Source organism: Salvia splendens, chromosome 8, assembly GCF_004379255.2.
Source record: "Salvia splendens isolate huo1 chromosome 8, SspV2, whole genome shotgun sequence".
Classification (NCBI taxonomy): domain Eukaryota; kingdom Viridiplantae; phylum Streptophyta; class Magnoliopsida; order Lamiales; family Lamiaceae; genus Salvia; species Salvia splendens.
In genome coordinates, this window is record NC_056039.1 from 118,046 (window position 1) to 137,152 (window position 19,107).

Consider the following 19,107-nt stretch of genomic DNA (forward strand, 5'->3'; position numbering starts at 1 on the left):
GAAAAAAGAATGTGGTGGAGGTGATGAGGTGTTGCATATGTCGATTAAACAAACTTAAAAAATGAATCTTTTTTTGGGGGAGTTAAAGATTGAATCTTGTAAGGTGGCTGATTTTTTTTTGTGGGCTACTATTTGAAATAATCAGTGGGGTCTTTTTTTGTGTATATTTTTTCAGTTTGTTTGCATCAGAACTAAATATGGGCTTTTGTCAATGACAAACGAGGATGTTTCTATGTTCTTCGCGACCATAACCTCTCCCTGCAGGTCTCTCTCTCTGTGAGATGTGTGCGTTGCTTTCCTTCTATTTTCTTTGTTTCTTTCATTGTAATTGTAAAAGATCAATTGCCTAGTTTTGGGAAATACGCTTTTGTTTTGTTGAGTTGAGGTTTCTACGTCTGGCCTTGGTATGTTTGTGTAAAGTTCTGATTTTTTTCCATCAAGTTGAAGTTTTGTTAAGAAACAATGAGATTTTTTTCCTTTTTCATGGTGAATTTTCTTGACTTTTGACTTTTGAGCTGCTGAAGTTCAAAATTTTTTGGATTTCTCGAGTTGATTAAGTGCTAAAAGAGTAAATACTGTCAAATAAACTGAAATCTCAAGCCCTTCTGTATAAAATCTACCTCAAATTTGTGAAATTAGCCTAAATTTTATCAAGGTTTGTTTCGGAGCTACAAAAATTCTTGAACAACAGTTAGTTAATCACTAAATTACTGTGTTTTTGAGCCAATCCACATTCGTGTTTTCTAATGGCCTCTATTAGGAATTAACCTTGAATTTCTATATTTCTATTTCATACCTTCTGATAGAATTAATGGCTTCTTCTATACAATACAGGTAGTAAAAGATTTAACCAGTGTGTATAATTGTTGATCTTGTCTTCAACTAGGCATAAAAAAGGAGCATAAGAGGTTTGTAGGATGCAAACCTTATCCATCGAAGATTCTGATCGAACCACCACTGCTGACTCGTTCCCAACGTTGTTCGCTACCCATACACCTATGTGGTTCTCCAACAAGCAGCCCGTCTCCAAGAGCGTAGAAACCACAAAAGACCGCAGTTTTTACCATCTCAAGCTGTCCGAGCCACAGTGCCAAGACCAAGATTCTTCCTCAACTCTGTCCACGGATCAGTCTCATCATGAAGGGTCTACTTCATCTGGAAGCGATGTGCAGATGCCATCTCAGCTCGGTAACAATAGCCCCATAGCTTGATATCCCATTGGTGGTGTTGATAATTGCAACAATTTGTGAACTCTAAGTGCATTTCTATTCATTTTATTGCCTAAATAAGTTGTTGCCTTCCTTGCTAAATGTGGCATTGCTGTTTCTGCATAATTCTTTATGTATCTACGAGATCGAGTGTGGAAAATATAGCTTTGTGGTAGAAATTTTTGTTAGACGACCTCATAAAGCTTGATATCCAGTTGTTACACAACCTGATAAAGCACTGCTGAAGAACTAGAGCAATATTGTCTTGTAGAAATATATATGAACGCGACGCCTTGAAGCTTACCCATTGTTCTGTTGTATCAGTTGCAACTTCTTGCGGAAACGTAGAGTATTTCAGGCATCAAGTTCAGATGGAACACAATCAATCATTGGTTGGTTTGAAATCATTTTATGATAAAAAGAGATGTTATATACTAGCATGATTTAGATGCATCAGAACTTTGTTGGTCTTTGTCAGGATTGGGCGGCTACACCTTATTTTGGCAGAATAGCAACTGCATATGATCCGAATTCTGTTGTAAGTGATATGTGTTGGAATGAGTAAAGATGAAAGCAGTAGTCACCTACCAAAATTATCCTATTTTGAACTCTCTCTCTGCAGATTTATCCTCACATGATGGGAGAAAGGGCCGTGCTGCCTCTGGATCGTGATCAAGGCGTTCCCATGCTTGTCAACGTGAAACAGTACAATGCCATTCTCAGGCGCCGTCAAACCAGAGCTAAACTCATGGCTCAGAACAAGGTGGCAAGGACAAGAAAGGTATGTACTACTTAAAAACACAGATTTATTTTCAAACTCAACTATTGATCACTTCAATGTGCAGCCATATCTCCACGAGTCTCGCCACCACCATGCTCTCAGGAGAGCACGGGGATCCGGGGGGCGCTTCTTGAACACGAAGAAGTCCGGCCCCACTGCTCAAGAATCCAAGATCCAGCACCCCTGGGGCACATCCACTGCCCCTGGCTCTGATGGCTCGTGCATATTCAACAAAGACGAGTTCTTTCAACAGCCGCGCATGGGGACAAAACTGCATATGATGGCACTCAGAGACATGCTACTGTGAACGCAAATCCACAGCACAACCTGATTGTGTGGTTAACCGGCAGTTCTTCCTTGGCTATGCTTTTGTCTCATACTTGTTTTTTTAGCTTTGCTATGGAGCTTGCAAATGAACTCATCAGATTTTGAAAATATGGTTTGCTTGATTTAGTTGCATAAGTTGAACAATGTGTGTGGAAATTAACTCCCAACTTTTTAGCATTAGCTAAATTATTTATACATACATGTGGAACATTGAGCATAAGAAAGTCATAAATGGTCAACGATTGGGTAGCGGATCGGTTGTAAGATCTTGTTGACCTCCTCGTATATTTCCCTGCCAGCTGATGAAGTACATCATTGCTATATGAATGAAGAGTAATGCAAGTAGAAAGGAGATAAGGGATATAAGGCTGATTGTGACAACAATAAGGTCCACTGGTATTGGGAGTGATCACCATTGTAGATGCTCCCTAGCTAACTGCGATAGCTATCAGCGATATTCAACAGAAAAATGTTTCTCAGTCCACTGGCGATGGTGAGGATGGATGAAACGAATGCTACAATGTTAGCACGTACCAAATGTTTGTATATACCTGCCATATGCCGCCAGGTGGATTGAGAGCGTTCTGGAATGCCATCGTAGTCACCCACCATTGTTGTCGAGTTGGTCATCTCGGGCATGGCACTCTCAAGTGATGGCTGTAACAGTTTTAACAAGCTTCTTCTAATTTCCGAATACCGGGGGCTCTCATTTAAGATTTGCAGTGGTGTTTTGCCCGTGGAATTACGTGCTCGCCTCTTTATTTTCTTGCTTTCCACCAAGTATTGTATAGTCTGAGTGAGTTTTTTTTTTTTAATACAGTATTATGTAAGAAAAAAGATGGAATATGTGGTTACCTGAAGTTGATTGGCCTGGGCCTGACAGCCAAATGCAATATTGTCTCATCAAATGCATCAACAAGATCCTCTCCTCTCCTAAGTTGACCGTGTTTTACACACGACTGCAATAGAAAGCAAATGGCTCTCTTGAAGGAGATGATGTTCCACGATGAAGCGGGTTCATATCATGGCTACTGATAACAACCAGCTTTGGCAGATCTCCACGTGCCCTTCTTCTGCTGCAATGTGAAGAGGGCACCATTTTTGAGAGTCTCAGATCCGAGCACCTCTTCAACAATGGATGCTTGTCCATGCATTGCTGCCAAGATTTCTTTAAAATGGAAACGATACTCCATCAACAAGATATGGATCTTCTTCGACTAGTCGTACAAGTATTGTGACATCTCCTTTTGATGGGTTTCTTTCCTACTACTTCACTCACCATTCTTTCCCAATTGCTTCTCCTTTTCTTATCATCTTATGATCCACACACACACTCATCTTAATTATAAGCTTGGGTAACACGCCTAATTTCCCCACTACAGTACACAACAATACGTTCCACAAGAAAATTCTACCCAGCTAACTTTCTCACTACTTGGAAATTTCTGAAGAAATTAAAGACCTAATATAAAGCTTGACTCAAGTTAAAGGTCTGTAAATAAACATCGTTCAAATATACTTTGATTGTTGCATCGATCCCCTGACCATTTTGGTCAAGGAGGGAGTGCGACTCGACTACACATTCACTTTTATTGTTCTATTTAATTACAAAAATAACGCTTGTACATTAGTTGGAATTCTAACCCAAATAAAAGCGATAGTATACTTTGCTTGTTTCAGTTACATAAGTTGAACAATGTCTATGGAAATTAATACTACCCAAACTTTTTAGCATTTTCATAAAATTTGAGCCCAATTTTTGAAACGTTGTAATAATGTCACGACCTTTGTTGGTGGATAATGTCTCAATCCATTCAGCTCATAGTTAGAAAAAAACAAGATTTCATCAATACTACCAGTCCAATCAAGATTTTCAGACACGCAGAAAAAAAGATTTCAAGAAAGCCATTGAAATTTTCTCAAATTTCACACAAATCTAAGCATCACTAACAAGATAATGTAGGAACTCTGAGCCAAAGATTGCTTCCATGGAGATTCATGACCTCAGAACAAGAAACTGCAACTGTCTAGGCAGCAGCAGCAGCATGATGTGAGTGGAAAAGGCTAAAACTTGCATTTCTAAATATTTACAATATTTACAAAGGTATGATAATAGGCCAGACAAAAAGGGGCTGACAACACAGAAAACTAGTACTTGTTTTACCCCTTGGATTTGGATTCACAAAGCAAAGCTCTCTTGATTCTTAGTCGAGAGCCGTTTGAGAAACTCATAGGTAGTGATCATGGTTGTTGCAGATATCGACATTGAAGCCCATCTAGGCCCCAATCCTCGATAGCAAGCACCCAATCCACCCTCCTTCACCAAGTTCCTCACGGTTTGCACGGCCGTGAGAGTCCTGCCACAACCACCGTCCAAAACCTGCAGCCTCGTCTTAATAGTGTCGAGTGGCATTGTCACCAGTGCAGATGCTCCACTAGCCATTGCAGCACTGAATGCCTGAACCGCCATCACAGACTTCCCATCCGGTCTATAAACATTCTCACTCTTATTGCACAAGTAGCATCCAATGCAGCTCCAAATCCCTCTATGCGCCATCGAGTAAGAAGCCCACCACACAGCATTCGAAGGAGCATAAGTCAGTATAGATATCCCAAACCCTCTGTACAACCCCCTCACCCCATCTGCCCGAACAATCTTCCTAAACGCGTCTATCCCACCACTATACTTGTTACAATCAGTAACACCTCCCTGTACCATTAACCTCTGGCTCACCACATCAATTGGAGTCCAAACCAACTGAGCAGCCATGGCAGCACTCAGTCCAGCAGCAGCATTCGCTATGGCAGAAGCTGAGGCCTCGGATAAACCTAGACGGACGCTAGAAACATTGCCTACATTACTCTTGGTAACCTCAAGAGCACCCATGTAAAGAGAACGTGCCGGTATGGTTCCCATGAGGGAAGTCCCAAAACCGCGGTAGAAACCCCTCCAGCCCTCGCTCCTGAAGATCGAGGCCGCCATTTTGAAGCATGGGCAGTTGTCCAACATTACTTGCTGCCGCGTTTTGAGCACAACAATCGGGTAAAGAGTGCCCGAAACACTTGAAAACAGAGCAGCACCGAGGAAGAAAAACTTGGATTTATCAAGCATCTCCCAATCTATATCAGCTGGCAGATGGATTTCAGTTGCTGGATCATCCTCCGCGGTGCTCAAACTCATCTTCGCCACTTTCGATTTCTATTTTTTCTATCCAGCAAAACCTTAAGCCCCCTTTTCAGCTACGTGTAACAAAATCCCCAAATCCAGAAAAATAGAACACTGCGAACTACAGTATGTAGAAAGTTAGACCTAAAATCGGACGGCACAAACAGTTCAAGCTCAAACTACTGGAAAACCAAAATCCTCACGATTTCTAATATTGATTTTTTTCCGCTTGCGCAAACAAATTAAAGAGCGGAAATGAGTGAGCAGGAAAAGATCCAGCATTTCCTCACCAAAAACTGTGCGCCGATCATTTCGAGATAATTTCCATTTCAGATTAGGATGAGGCGAAGGATTTCAACCAACTTTGGTGAAAAATGCAATAACAAAAAGCAGAAAAAAGTTACTAGTAATTTAGAATATAGGAGAAAGGGACACGTGTCGGTTATTGTTTCGAGAAGATGGTCTTGGGATTTCCCGCAAAACGGTAGGTAGGTTGCGACTTGCTTGTTAATTTATATGCATTTATTAAATATAGGTTGGTGTAATCCATAATCCATATGCGAGCGAGCGAGTAGACATAGATAAAACTTGAAAATAAAAAGATGTTGTAATTACTAGTATAATTATATACCTGAAGTTATTTGGTAGTATTATTATTTAATGGAGTATAATTTTGGAAATGCGTAGTATTAGTATTTATTGTTTTGGCAGGAATGGAAGATGTAAGGGGCATGCATCCATACACATATGTTAGATGTTTTAGTTGGCTTGCCAACAGGCGTATCCATATGGGAGGACTGGAATCAGCGAGCAAATAATAACCCATCTTGGCCGCCTGTGTGAACTTCAAAGTCTTGACTTATTATGATAGATGTGGATGGGGCAACACACGATGAAGACAACTCACTTCCATCTCTTTATCTTGTGCAGCATAGGAATGTGCGATGGACAGTTGGATGATGATCCAGATTCAACACAAGACTCATGATGCAATTTCCTAATGAGAAATTAATGTATTCCTATCCTGCACAAGACAAGATATGAGATGAAGTCAGTTCGCTTCATACGTACGCCCGGCTGCATCCTATGCCGATAACAAAGAACACCAATGGCAATCCAGTGACCATGAGGAAAATAGTGATGAGGGATGCTGTGGTGTTAGATCTTTGAATATAGTATGGCATCTCCGGCCTTGTGTAGTAACTTGTCATCCTGATACACGCCGCCAGGTGGTTTGGAATGCCACCGTTGCTATTTATGCGTCGGTACAACAACTTCATAGGCATAGGCATAGGCATAGGCATAGGCATAGGCATAGGCGCTAACATCACACCTTTCATTTCATCTCTCATCACAATATTCTTGGGAACAAATTTATATTGCTCTTCTCCTCGCTTGCACTCAGCTTTGCAGGCTCGCTCTTGGTCATTATATGCCAACCCAATCGCTTACCAAAATCATCTACCACCTCCTTATTGTCTCATTCAGCTTCTTCGGACTTACCGTCTTACTGCATTAACTCAGAGATGTGTTAAATTAATTACTAATAACCTTCATCTTTAATTAATTAATCAAGATAAGCTCATCACTTAATGTACTTCCACAAATAACTGTTTCTTACTTCCTCCATCCATGAATAAATGTCTCATATTTGAAAAAATTGTTTTACTTTATAAGAAAAAGGTGAATATAAAAAGTTAGTGGAATATGAATCATACTTTTATATATTAGTTTTATAATAAAATGTGATTGGAACTTATTTAATATAGTAAAAGTAAAATGAGATATTCATTGGTATACGGACGAAAAAAGAAAATAAGACATTTAAACACAAAGAGATAGAGTATTACTGTGTATCAGAATAAGAATTTGACTTTCCTTTTGGCCTTGTTTATCCAAATAAATTTATGCATCTGCTGCTTTTCACAACTCTTCCTATGAATAACAAACATCCCTATTGCTATATAGTCTAAGGTCTAAGGACATGTGTCAATCTTTAAGACTCAAGATTGTATATATTTCTCTTATATATGGCCTCAATTTTATTTATTTTAAAATAGTTTATTTAACTAAGCTAATCTATATTCTAACTCATAGTTTAGTAAACCAAAAGGGTCCAAATATTAGTCCAAATTCTAACCCAAAAAATGTTACAAATGGCTTTACCGTATGGGTCGGGCTCAAACTACATTCTGCTTCAATTCTTCTCAAGGCCCAGAAAAATAGATAAAATTTTTGTCGAGTGTTTAATATTTTTAAAGAATATCTAACTTGTTTGATTTATACCTAAAATAAGACTCTTCATATAGGGTCACATTTTATTTTAATATAATATTTGACATTTTTATAAGTACATATACTTACAAGTTCTTTAAAAGAGATTGAAATTATATTGTATTAATAAAAAAATATGTCTAGCTTGCCTTATTTTCTCTATTTGAGCTCTTATAAAATTGTAATGGTCGAAGACTTTTAAAAGAACCAAACATTAATCAGATTAAATGTGCATGTGCGTGTTAGCGTGGGGTGGGATCCATTGTTAATTTTCTTAAGTTGTTAATTCTGCTAACTCATCAATACATACAGTGTATTAAAAATATCAACACAATAACATTGAAATGTCAATATAAACTTAGTTGATATTTTAATACACCGTGTTTACATTTATATTTAAAATGTCAACACAGTGTATTAAAATGTCAACACAAATTTGTGTTGATATTTTAATGTGATTGTGTTGACATTTTTAAACACTGCGTTAATGAGTTAGCAAGTTATCAATTTAGGAAAAGTTAGCATTATAATCCACCCCTATCAGCGTGTGTGATAATTAATTTATTTATTCCCAATTTCTGAAGAAGAAAAATGATACTCCCTCCGTCCCCGATTAAGAGTCACTCTTTTCCATTTCGGTTCGTCCCCGATTAAGAGTCACTCTTTCTACTTACTATATTTAGACATCAAAAATACCCTAAAAGTCAAAGAGGTCCCACATTCCACTACCTAACTCCATTTATTACACCACACATTCAAATACTTCCTTAAAACCCGTGTCCGGTCAAAGAGTGACTCCTAATTGGGGACGGAGGGGAGTATGAAACACAATACCAATTTGACCAAATATTGACCGATTGACTAGACTTTTGATTTAATATATCATTTCAGACCAAGACCAAAAAAACTCTAGAACTAGGAAAATTAAATGGTTTCATATCTTATCATAAATATATCAACCAATCTAACATCAAATTGGGCAGGTCATTACATGATTAATTTTTAGTGACCCGACTTTTTTATTGACTGAATTTATTTTTCCTGTCGTGCAATTTTTGATTTGGAGTCAAACCACTTATTAAAGAGTATATTATTGAATTAAATTGCCAAATTTAAATCTAGCTATTGACTTTGCTGACCAAGACCAAAAAGTTCTTTATAAAGAATTGGCATCTTCTTTAAATTTTGTTGAATTTAAGTTATTTATTTATTTCCAGATTGTCTATAGGCCATGTTTGGTTGCCAGGATTCTGTCTGGGAAAGTATTCTGATTCCTTAAATTTTAAATTCCTGTGTTTGTTTCGGTTTTTAATTAAACTGGGAAAGTAATCAAAATCCTGAAACAAGGAAAGTTAGTACAACTTTCCAAGATTCTGAATCCTAACATTTCTTAGGTATTCTTGTTCCCAGTTTTAGGATTCTTACATATTTAATGCAATATAGTATAGTTTTATTATTATTATTATTATTATTATTATTATTATTATTATTATTATTATTACAATGTTTTAAAAATAATTTAAAAGTATAAACCATGCCTAATTTCAGGATAATAAATAACTATAATTCAAATTATCATAATTATAACTATATTATTAATATTTATATTTAATTTTTATTATCATAATAATAATAATTTATTAAATAATTAAAAATAATTATAATTATATAATAATTATTACTTTATAAATTAGTAATTAACAATAAAATTGTAGTAAATTAAAAAATTTATTCAATTAAAACTTTAGTAAATATAATAATAATAATCTTATTTACTATATTATTATTATATATTATGATGTATAATCCATATTTAAACTATCCATCATAATAATAAATATAATAATATAATTATTATCATTTATAATAAATAATTTATTAAATAATATGTATTATTATTTTTTATAAATAAAAATGATAAGTATATTTTTAGTTTAGTGTTTAAATCAAATATTAACTTTAAAATCTTGATATTTTCCAAACACGGGAAAGTAAAGTTATTAGGAATCATATTCCCGAGATTCATTTTCCCAGGAATCATTTTCCTTGTCAACTTTACTTTCCTGCCAACCAAACATGGCCATAAGGTATTTTATATCACTGAGTTAAATTCTGTGACATTAATTAATAGTGGTATCTAATTATTCATTTATAATTAATTAATATTTAAGTTGGATGTGTCTTGTTTTACGAATTTGGACTATAATTAATTAATTGCCTCTACTATTATACAAAAATTGAAAAGTCCATATATGAGAGAGAAAGAGATTCGTCCTCTTTGATTTCATGAACCTACAACGAGGGAGAGAACGAGTACTCCAATGACAATTTGATGGAAAAAAAGTTAAAATATAAGAATTGTGTGATAATATGAGAGAGAGAAAGAGAGACCTTCAGATTCTCGTCCTCTTTGATTTCACCCCTCCACGTCCTTGTCGTCGTGGGTAAAGCAACGGTTGCACTAGAGATGGGTCGATATGGTATATCTTATCGAAACCACCGGTGACAATTTGATGAAAAAAAAGTTAAAATATAAGAATCGTAATATGAAAGAGAGAAAGAGAGACCTGATTCTCGTCCTCTTTGATTTCATCCCTCCACGTCCTTGTCGTCGTGGGGAAAGCAGCGGTTGAACTAGAGATGGGTTGGTATGGTATATTTTACCGAAACCAACGGTGTCAATTTGATGGAAAAAAAAGTTAAAATATAAGAATTGTAATATGAGAGAGAGAAAGAGAGACATTCAGGTTCTCATCCTCTTTGATTTCAGGAAGCTACAATGAGAGAGAGAACGAATACTCCGGTGACAATTTGATGGGAAAAAAGATAAAATATTAGAATCGTGCGATAATATGAGAGAGAGAAAGAGAGACCTTTAGATTCTCGTCCTCTTTGATTCAGGAAGCTACAATGAGAGAGAGAGAGAGAGAGAGAGAGAACGAGAACTCCGGTGTAGGGGTAGGTAGGCACGGTATACCTTACCGAAACCACCATACCGTATACCTTACCGTAAATTCGGTATGCGAAAAAATCATACCATTACCTTACCAAAATTCCGGTATATCAAACTTCGGTATAATTTATTTTCGCTATGACGAATTTTCATACCCATACCGTATCTCATTTTCGGTATACTTTAATGAAGTTCGATATACCGTACTTTTGCGGTATACCTGACTTTCAACATCAATGAAAATAAAATATTTGAGTTTTAGAATATTATTTATATTTTATAATTTTAAAAATATATTAAATATATTTTGTTCATAATTAAATTTATATTTCATAACAGATTTTATAATTTAAAAATATATAAAATATATTTTATATGTAATTATATTTATATTTTACAGTATATACCTTGATTTGCGCTATATACCGAATTTCGGTATGCCGCGTTATACCGCGGTATATGAAAATTCATATCGTTACCTTACCGAAAGATTTCTGTAAGGTATCATACCGTACCGAAAATCACGGTATACCGAAAAGTCGGTATTTTAGATATTTTTCCGGTATGATAAAACCGACGGTATTTCGGTATTTTTCTCCAACCCTACCAAAGAGTACAGTCTCATTGTTTATTACTTGAATTAAATTGCCAAATTTAAATATAGCTATTGACTTTGCTGACCAAGAGTCCAAGACCAGACAAGTCTTTATAAAGAATAGGCCTCTTCTTTAAATTTTGATGAATTTAAATTATTTATTTATTTCCAGATTGTGTATAAGAACAAGTTAAATTTTGTAATATTCTCTAATTATGCTTTTATAAATGAATTGATATTTAAATCATATTTGTCTTGTTTTACGAATCTGGACTAGAATTGATTAATTGCTTCTCATATTATAGAAAAATTGAAAAAGTTCATATATAAGTATGCAGTATACCAACGTTCCGGCAAAATCAATGGAGGCGAAATTAATAAGAAAACAATACTCTAATATTTTAAGGGTCAATTGTGAAACACGTACGTATTATAATGAATTCCAAAGAAAGATATTCTTACACGAATAAGCATCGCATTCTCAATCTTCCCTGTTAAGATATTAGGATTACCATGATTTTTGTTTTTTAAGTAGTTACATGTTTATTATTTTATCTTGCTTTTTCATTGTTTAGAGATCTACTTTGTGCGCTTTATCCAAATGTGAACTGATTTGTTTGTTCTTTAATTAATTTAGCATGAATCATGGATGCCCTTCTCGTAGCATAAAATCACGTATTTCGTCATATTTATGACGTAAGTAGACTTAACCTAAAAATAATATATATATAAATTTAGGTCACATGATTTTATAATGTGGCCGAAAGTGTGGGATGTGATAAGATAAAATTAAAGCACTAAAAAGAAATGGCATCCAATAAATATTTGTCGACCATTTTGATATTCTCTACCTTCAAATTTAATTCGAAATTATTATGGTAGACTAACTAACTAACAAAAAACCTTTTGATTTCAACAATCTTATGACTGTTGTGGACTTGTAATAGGCAAAACACAAAAGAATAGTAAAAGTCTACTCCCAAGTCTTCCATGCCCCACCCCTTCTTCTCCTTCCTCAATTTGATTTCTTAGAAATTTCCGATCGTTATTTTCGGTGTACATTCAATAAAATTATCTTTCTACATAATATTACGCAAACTCAACATACAATCACGCTTATAATAATAAAAAAATTAGTCGATATAGACCTCTAAGTTCTATAATTTTCATCTATCATGATCTCGTAATTTTGAGTCTTGAAATAACTAGACACGAATACGCCTCATGAAGTTTGCCACAACGACGCCGTGCGGGAAACGGGGTCGCTATCGACTTGTCACTTTGAATCAAGAAGCTATGATGGTTAGGCCTATGTTGGGCCCAAAACAAAATTCCTTAGCCACCACTTAATAAGCAGCAGCCATGAAGCTTCTCTCCATACAATAGGAAGCTTACCAAGTAAACCCCCTCCCACTGAGCTCTCACAATCACACACACTTATATAGCAAACATCCATGGATGCTCAATTGGTGATCATGGATGAGGATCGCAGTGACCCGAACAACACAATCAGGCCCGGTTCGTCTCCCCACGAACCGGGCTTTGAGGTTTCTGATTTCTTCGAGTTCAACGACTGGATTGAGGAGGTCCCGCCGTTCTCTTCCCCTCTCTCGGCTGTTTGTTACGATCCTCAGAATATGAGCTATTCGAGCGCCATCAGCAGCAGCAGCAGTTTTCTTGAAGGGGCTATCAATAGTAAGGCTATATATATCAGACTTTAGTTGTGGTGTAGGATAAGAGAGAGATCTAACACATTGTTTTTCATTGTTATCAGGAGACAGTGGGAGAGAGGAGAAGAGAGAGAAAGTTGCTTTCAAGACCAAATCTGAAGTTGAAGTTCTTGATGATGGTTTCAAATGGAGAAAGTATGGGAAGAAGATGGTGAAAAACAGCCCTAATCCAAGGTATGCATGCTAATGAATCAATCTATCTATATATCTATATATACACACACTTTCTTGCAAGAACCTATGCATATAGTATGTAATATTTCACGTAATAAACAGGAACTACTATAGATGTTCAGTAGAAGGATGCCCAGTGAAGAAGAGAGTCGAACGAGACAAAGAGGACCCGCTCTACGTTGTGACAACGTACGAAGGAATTCACAACCATCAAGGTCCTTATCAACTGTAGTTTAGAAACTCTTGGAGTTTACCTGAGTTTGCAGATGATGGCGATGCGCTCTGACAATGTAAGATCAACAAACATCAATATTTAGGCTGCTACAAGAAGTTCATTGTTTGCAATGAACATATTAAGGATTTTTCTTGCATTTGGTATGAATAAACTCCAATCAGTAGAGAGAGAGAGAAGCAATGCTAATCAGTAGAAAAACACACTGGATTGGTAATTCATGAAGAATTTTGTAAAGTGATGCCATGTGCAGCAAATCTAGTTACATTTTTCGTCAGAAGTTCAAGCTTCAAAACCTATCTATTAATAAATTAAAGAAGCTATTCTTCTGCTCCTTTTTCATCACTAGGCAGATTCTATGGGAAAATAATATCAGGATCTCTTACATGAACATTTAAGGCAATACTTTCATCCCATGTAGCTGCTTGGCCTTCAATTGGAAGCGAAATGCTCCACAAAACATCTCCGGATTTCGCCTTCCTCGCTAATCCCGTTGATGATCTCACAACTATGTTAGAGTTTGAGACAGTACTCTTCTTGTACTTTGCCATACCACTCGAGAGCAACCAACGCGATCCAGATTGGTGTTGCCTGCTACATCCCCAAAACTGCTTATCACCATGCCGCGCTACATTGAATCCAGCAAGATGGACTTCTGAGACTTTGAACATTGGTTGATAGATATTCTTTCTATCATGTTCAGAATTAGCTTCTTCATCTTCTCGTTTGATCACTTCTGGTTGTGGTGGCGAATAAGCCCGATTCACTTGAACCAGAGCTAGCATAGGGGAACCCACCGCCTCATAGTTGCGTAGCGGGTCTCTAAGCTGCACTTTTAAGCACATTCTGAAGTTTTCACCAAAAGCACCTCCACTCCTATCTAACAACTTCACCATTTCATCATCCATTTTCAGCTCATCACTGCCCAATTCTAGATGCTCAGCACAATGAGCTGCAAAAAGGTTCAACATATTTTCATGATCTGTTTCTTTAATATGAAGTTGACCAGAATCCAACCTCAGCCATTCCTCCAATGACAAAGAACATTTTATTAATTCATCGGCATCAAGAATTGACAAGTCAGAAGCTCTTACGTAACCAAATTTACTAGAAGGTTCTGAAGCCTTTCTTGAGGAGATTGGGGTCAAAGGATGATGGATCTTAATGCTAGAAGGTGGTTCCTGATCGGGCATGCCAGCCTGAATCTTTAGCCCTTCAACTACAAGTCCTTCAATGTTTGTTATAGCCATGGGAACAAGATCTTCTATCGACACATAATCAGAATCAGTCTGATCCGCGTTGGAGCAAGAGTATTGGGAATCATAACTCCTGCCATGTGGCTGATATTTTGCCGTTTTCTTCTCCACAACAGACGACTCATCCCATCTGTAAATGGTTCCAAAGTAAGAAGAAAAAGAATACACGTGATTTAGATTCAGAAACATAAATATAAAATGAATTGAGAACTTCATGCCAATATATCGACTCTAGAATATACAGACCTATTGGAAGCATTTGATGCTAATTCTGCTTCTGCCAGCACCTGCTGTATTGTCTTCCCCGTGACATCTTCGAGAGGCATCAATTCGTTTGCCTGTAAACACATCTTTTCAACTCCTACACATGCCCAACATCGAATTATTTCCAATGTTGTATATCCCATTGATGAGGGTAGCACAATTGGAGCAGAGACTTGCACGGTTAACCTAGCACCATTATTTGCATTTCTGAAAAGCAAGGGATTCATTGACCTCAAGAAACCACCATCCTTCATCCGAACCATTGGACCTTTGCCTTCCAAAATAGGGGGTAACTGTATGGGTTCTTCCGCAGGGAGATAGACTGGACTTCCAAATCCACCAGAGGTAGCACGTGGCGAATACTGAAAAGCTTTCTCTGTCAGACCCCACTGATGCATTAAAGCTTCTGTTTCCAAGTTCTCTAACATTTCAGCATTTCTTTTGTCCCTTAAAGATTGGTCAAAACTTCGGTGATTCTTTTCAACAGATGGAATGGGAAATGATAAATCAAAATCAACTGAAAATGCCACTTTCTCATAGCCGGTAGGAGTAAAGCTACATGATTCCTCCTCTGCCATCAGATCAGCATTGAGAACGGAAACTCCCCAAGCTACGGGATCCTCTTCACACAGTCCGAGGATATCTCTTGGTGAGTCATGGCCACTACCAGAAACTACACCTTCTATATCCTGGTCAATGCTCAACATGTTGAGAAAATCATTTTCTATTGATTCTGCAAGCACAAGGTCATCCAAGCTATGTGATCTCCTCAATCTTTGAGCTCTGTTTCTAGACTCGGATCTCATGCACATCCGAAGCTCATTGTATGTGCTGCTATCTAGCAGAGAATCTAAGTCTGATGGTTTAGTCATTAGCAGATCAAGGAAATCTAAATCAAGTTCTTCAAAGGCTGGTTCACTAATATATGCACTATTATCTCTGTGTCCAGGACCATCAGTTGCACACTCAGGCTCATCATCATGATTATCCACATCAAGCTTCGAGTTCCATTCAATATACTCAACAAAACTGGCCTCCTCTCCCTTGAAAATTTCAGCAACATCAATTGTTTCAATTACAGAAGAGTCAAACCTCTGACTACTACTTTCTGGTTTTATTTTATCCCTCAATGATACCTCTATACCCTGCTCAATTACACCAATTTCAGTGACATCAAACTCGTGTGTAGTCTGGTCACTCACATATTCAGGCTCAGGTGAGGGGTTAGAGTCAACATGACTGTAGAAGTCAAACTCTGAGTGATCACCCATCTTTTTCTCATCAAGTTTCTGATGCAACAAAGAGACAGATTGAGAAAGTTCTGTCCCTTGCCTTAGGAACATTTCATCAAGTAATTTTAATTTTGCCGACTGGGAGTGTTGATAGGACCCTTCAAGTGACATCATTGGAACAGTACCAAGATTGTTAAATTGGTTCTTTCTACTAATATCACAGTCAGATAGATAATCTAGTCCACCTTCCTTAGTAATATCAGGAACTTTGGCAAGATAGCCAGGCTCCAATGAGCTACCATCAAATATGGAAAAGCCAAAGCTAACATTTAAAACTGCACCTTTAGCCGGGCCTGTGAGCTGAATGCTGGTAGTCCACTTTCCTGAGCTACTTTTATCCCCTGCTAACTCCTCCAGAGTAAGGGGAAGTAACCTCGTTAGATCAACCCAGCGGCTTCCTATATCAAGTGACGGTGCATCTATAACATAAGCGTGAAGCAAGAAGAGCTTGGGGTCGTATTTTGCTGTACCATGGGGCCCATTTCTACCTACATAAATAGTGCATTGGTGCAAGAGAGTCTCTTCGAACTCAGCCATTCCTGAACAGACCTGAGCAGGTTGAGTTTGCAACATATTAGCCTTCTGTTTCCAAGTCACGCACAACTTAAGGTTGTTGAAGTATGTTGGAAGTCCTTCAATAGCATGGATATGCAAAAAGAAACAACAATTGAACCGCTGATTCCGGGTGTGGGTCAATGCCTTTATAGGGTTCCATTTCCATATTGATGATTTCTTGTCCTTATGTAATGAATCTCGAATAATGACATCAGATTTGGACTCTGAGATGCCAGTTTTAGCAGCCACGTCTCGGTGGTAGTCATACGTAGAATTAAATGAATCTTGCGGGCTTTTATGCAAGTAAAGAGCTTTGCTAATTTCTTCAATGTCGCGCAATAAAAGCCCGCAGCTAATATCTTCATCATCACTTTTCACGGATTCCATTTTGGAGGACATGCCCTTCCCTTCTTCTTAAGCAAAATCCCCCTAAGAGCATAAACACAACCCCTCTATATTTAAAAAAAATCAAAATGAGCTCTTACATTTGATCTTGAACTAAATAAAGCATTAATAACAAAAAATAAATAAATAAAAATATCCAGCTGATTTGCCATTAGAAATCAAGATTGCAGCTATAAATCAATTTTAGTATATTCCTTGCTAATCAAGGTTAGCCTTCATTATTTTCTTAAAGATAATTCATCAACTCCTTATGTGAAACGATCCATAAAATTCCACAAAAATCAACAATCCTGAGATAAAACCCTCATTTGAATTTGAAAAATTAGCCTAATTACAAAACGAAGAAACACATTAACAACACAAACCTCCGATTCAATCCGAACTATAACAATTCAATTGCTATCAAAGTTTAAAATCTTCAACCATGATCTTGGACACAGAGCTGCAACAACAAATACCTATTTGAAGACAATAGGATTCCACAAATCATGCATAAAAAACAATTCTTTGAAACTTACAGAAACTCAATGGAGAGAGAAACTGCTGAGCTGAATAAATTCTCCGTTTTTACCTAAATTGAAGAGGCGATTTCAAAATTCTATGAACTGTAGCTGATTTGGAGCTGGCCGCAGTTTATACCCTTTTCCTCTTTAGCAGCAGTGATAAGATGAATTTTTTGACTTGGTTGTCGGATATTACCTAATTCAGCCATTTTCTATGTTTATATATTACTCCTACTAAGTAAATTTAATAGTGCTCTATTAACTAAAATCTCCACACACATATTTCCACGTAATTATACAGTAAAGCATTAAATAATTACTTTTACGGTTTTTTTTTGTATAGTGATTTTTCTTGTTAATTGGAGTGGTTAGAAATGTTAATTTGTGATCGCCTTAGTGTTTTAGTGTGCTATAAATTTGTACACCGAGGATTCTATGAGGTTGATTGTTTTGGTCAAATTGTAATATTTCAATTTCAATTTCAATTTCAATTTCAATTTCAATTAATGAGGTTTGGTTATTGTTCGCACGTCTTGATTACTGGCACACCCTCAACAACCAATTAGGCCACTCGTAATGGGGCGTCCGATGGCGTCCATCGTCCTCAGGCGCGGACGATGCCCACATTGTGGGTGGCCGCCTACGTCCGCGGCCGATGCATAGGGCGCACCCTACGTCGCGGACGATGGCCTATCGGCTGCACCATCGTCCGCGCAATTGTGGGCTCGGCGGACGATGGCGCAGACGATAGGCCATCGTCCGCGCCATCGGACACCCCATTACGGGATCGGCGGACGGTGGTCGCAGACGATGGCACGCTTTTTCGATGGCTATTTAAACCTCGTTTCTCATTCACTTGTTCGTACGAACATCGCACCTCTCTCATTTCGCTCATCTGTCACATTTCTACTTCTCTCAAATACCAAAATGAACCACGACGATGACACCACTAGTTCTAGCTCCTCGGAGTCGGGTAGTTCGACCTCGGCCACCTCGGAAGCCTTAGATGCAGCCATTGAAGAGGCCATGGCGGAATGCTTAGCCCAACTGCAGCGCGAGGCAGCGGCAGCGGAGCAGATCCACAGGCCTATTCGTTGTCGGAGGTCTGTCCGACGCGACCACGCGGCAGCTCACGAACGTCTGATTGCAGACTACTTTGCCGATCAACCACGGTGGGGACAGACTGTTTTCCGCCGTCGGTTTAGAATGTTGCGTTACCTTTTTCTCAACATTGTCCGGACGTTGTCATCACGTGATGAATACTTCACGTATCGGGAAGACGACGTCGGCAGACCCGACCTTACACCGTTGCAAAAGTACACGGCTGCACTCCGTCAGTTGGCCTACGGCACCACGACGGACATTTTCGACGAGTACCTCCACGCCAGGGAG

At 37.7% G+C, this 19,107-nt stretch overlaps 4 protein-coding genes across 12 annotated transcripts; 2 read left to right on the plus strand and 2 right to left on the minus strand.

Annotated features, from left to right (window-relative positions):
- On the plus strand, positions 1–2,511 carry LOC121746212 (nuclear transcription factor Y subunit A-3-like). 4 transcript variants are annotated; one of them, XM_042140143.1, is made up of 6 exons: positions 1–285; positions 835–1,188; positions 1,533–1,600; positions 1,687–1,746; positions 1,831–1,989; positions 2,054–2,511. In XM_042140143.1, the coding sequence occupies exons 2-6, from the start codon at positions 918–920 to the stop codon at positions 2,294–2,296; spliced, it is 801 nt and encodes a 266-aa protein (XP_041996077.1). In that variant the 5' UTR covers positions 1–285; positions 835–917; the 3' UTR covers positions 2,297–2,511. The 4 variants fall into 4 exon arrangements, with proteins under 4 accessions (XP_041996077.1, XP_041996076.1, XP_041996075.1 ...); XM_042140142.1 differs by having other exon boundaries at positions 2–285; positions 887–1,188; XM_042140141.1 differs by having other exon boundaries at positions 2–264; positions 887–1,188.
- A 1,729-nt stretch (positions 2,512–4,240) lies between these two features.
- LOC121743032 (solute carrier family 25 member 44-like) lies at positions 4,241–5,923 on the minus strand. The gene has a single exon (XM_042136211.1). The coding sequence runs from the start codon at positions 5,495–5,497 to the stop codon at positions 4,496–4,498; it is 1,002 nt and encodes a 333-aa protein (XP_041992145.1). The 5' UTR covers positions 5,498–5,923; the 3' UTR covers positions 4,241–4,495.
- Positions 5,924–12,647: 6,724 nt separating this feature from the next.
- On the plus strand, positions 12,648–13,773 carry LOC121743988 (probable WRKY transcription factor 43). Its single transcript, XM_042137420.1, has 3 exons — positions 12,648–12,999; positions 13,079–13,208; positions 13,311–13,773. The coding sequence occupies exons 1-3, from the start codon at positions 12,759–12,761 to the stop codon at positions 13,438–13,440; spliced, it is 501 nt and encodes a 166-aa protein (XP_041993354.1). The 5' UTR covers positions 12,648–12,758; the 3' UTR covers positions 13,441–13,773.
- Positions 13,627–18,118, minus strand: LOC121743982 (protein PLASTID MOVEMENT IMPAIRED 1-RELATED 1-like). Of its 6 annotated transcripts, none has more exons than XM_042137407.1 (4): positions 17,784–18,118; positions 17,578–17,670; positions 14,943–17,259; positions 13,627–14,826 (listed from the first exon to the last, which is right to left on the minus strand). In XM_042137407.1, the coding sequence occupies exons 3-4, from the start codon at positions 17,204–17,206 to the stop codon at positions 13,797–13,799; spliced, it is 3,294 nt and encodes a 1,097-aa protein (XP_041993341.1). In that variant the 5' UTR covers positions 17,207–17,259; positions 17,578–17,670; positions 17,784–18,118; the 3' UTR covers positions 13,627–13,796. The 6 variants fall into 6 exon arrangements, with proteins under 6 accessions (XP_041993341.1, XP_041993337.1, XP_041993338.1 ...); XM_042137403.1 differs by having other exon boundaries at positions 14,943–17,236; positions 17,578–17,654; positions 17,731–18,118; XM_042137404.1 differs by having other exon boundaries at positions 17,578–17,654; positions 17,731–18,118.
- Between the last annotated feature and the right edge of the window lie 989 nt (positions 18,119–19,107).

Coding starts and splice junctions, on each gene's coding strand:
- LOC121743032 (XM_042136211.1), bottom strand. CDS start 5,497: ATGAGTTTGAGCACCGCGGAGGATGATCCAGCAACTGAAATCCATCTG.
- LOC121746212 (XM_042140143.1), top strand. CDS start 918: ATGCAAACCTTATCCATCGAAGATTCTGATCGAACCACCACTGCTGAC. Junction 1,189..1,532: donor GCAGATGCCATCTCAGCTCG/GTAACAATAGCC, acceptor CTGTTGTATCAG/TTGCAACTTCTTGCGGAAAC. Junction 1,601..1,686: donor TGGAACACAATCAATCATTG/GTTGGTTTGAAA, acceptor GGTCTTTGTCAG/GATTGGGCGGCTACACCTTA.
- LOC121743988 (XM_042137420.1), top strand. CDS start 12,759: ATGGATGCTCAATTGGTGATCATGGATGAGGATCGCAGTGACCCGAAC. Junction 13,000..13,078: donor TCTTGAAGGGGCTATCAATA/GTAAGGCTATAT, acceptor CATTGTTATCAG/GAGACAGTGGGAGAGAGGAG. Junction 13,209..13,310: donor AAAAACAGCCCTAATCCAAG/GTATGCATGCTA, acceptor CGTAATAAACAG/GAACTACTATAGATGTTCAG.
- LOC121743982 (XM_042137408.1), bottom strand. CDS start 17,206: ATGTCCTCCAAAATGGAATCCGTGAAAAGTGATGATGAAGATATTAGC. Junction 14,827..14,942: donor GCATCAAATGCTTCCAATAG/GTCTGTATATTC, acceptor AACCATTTACAG/ATGGGATGAGTCGTCTGTTG.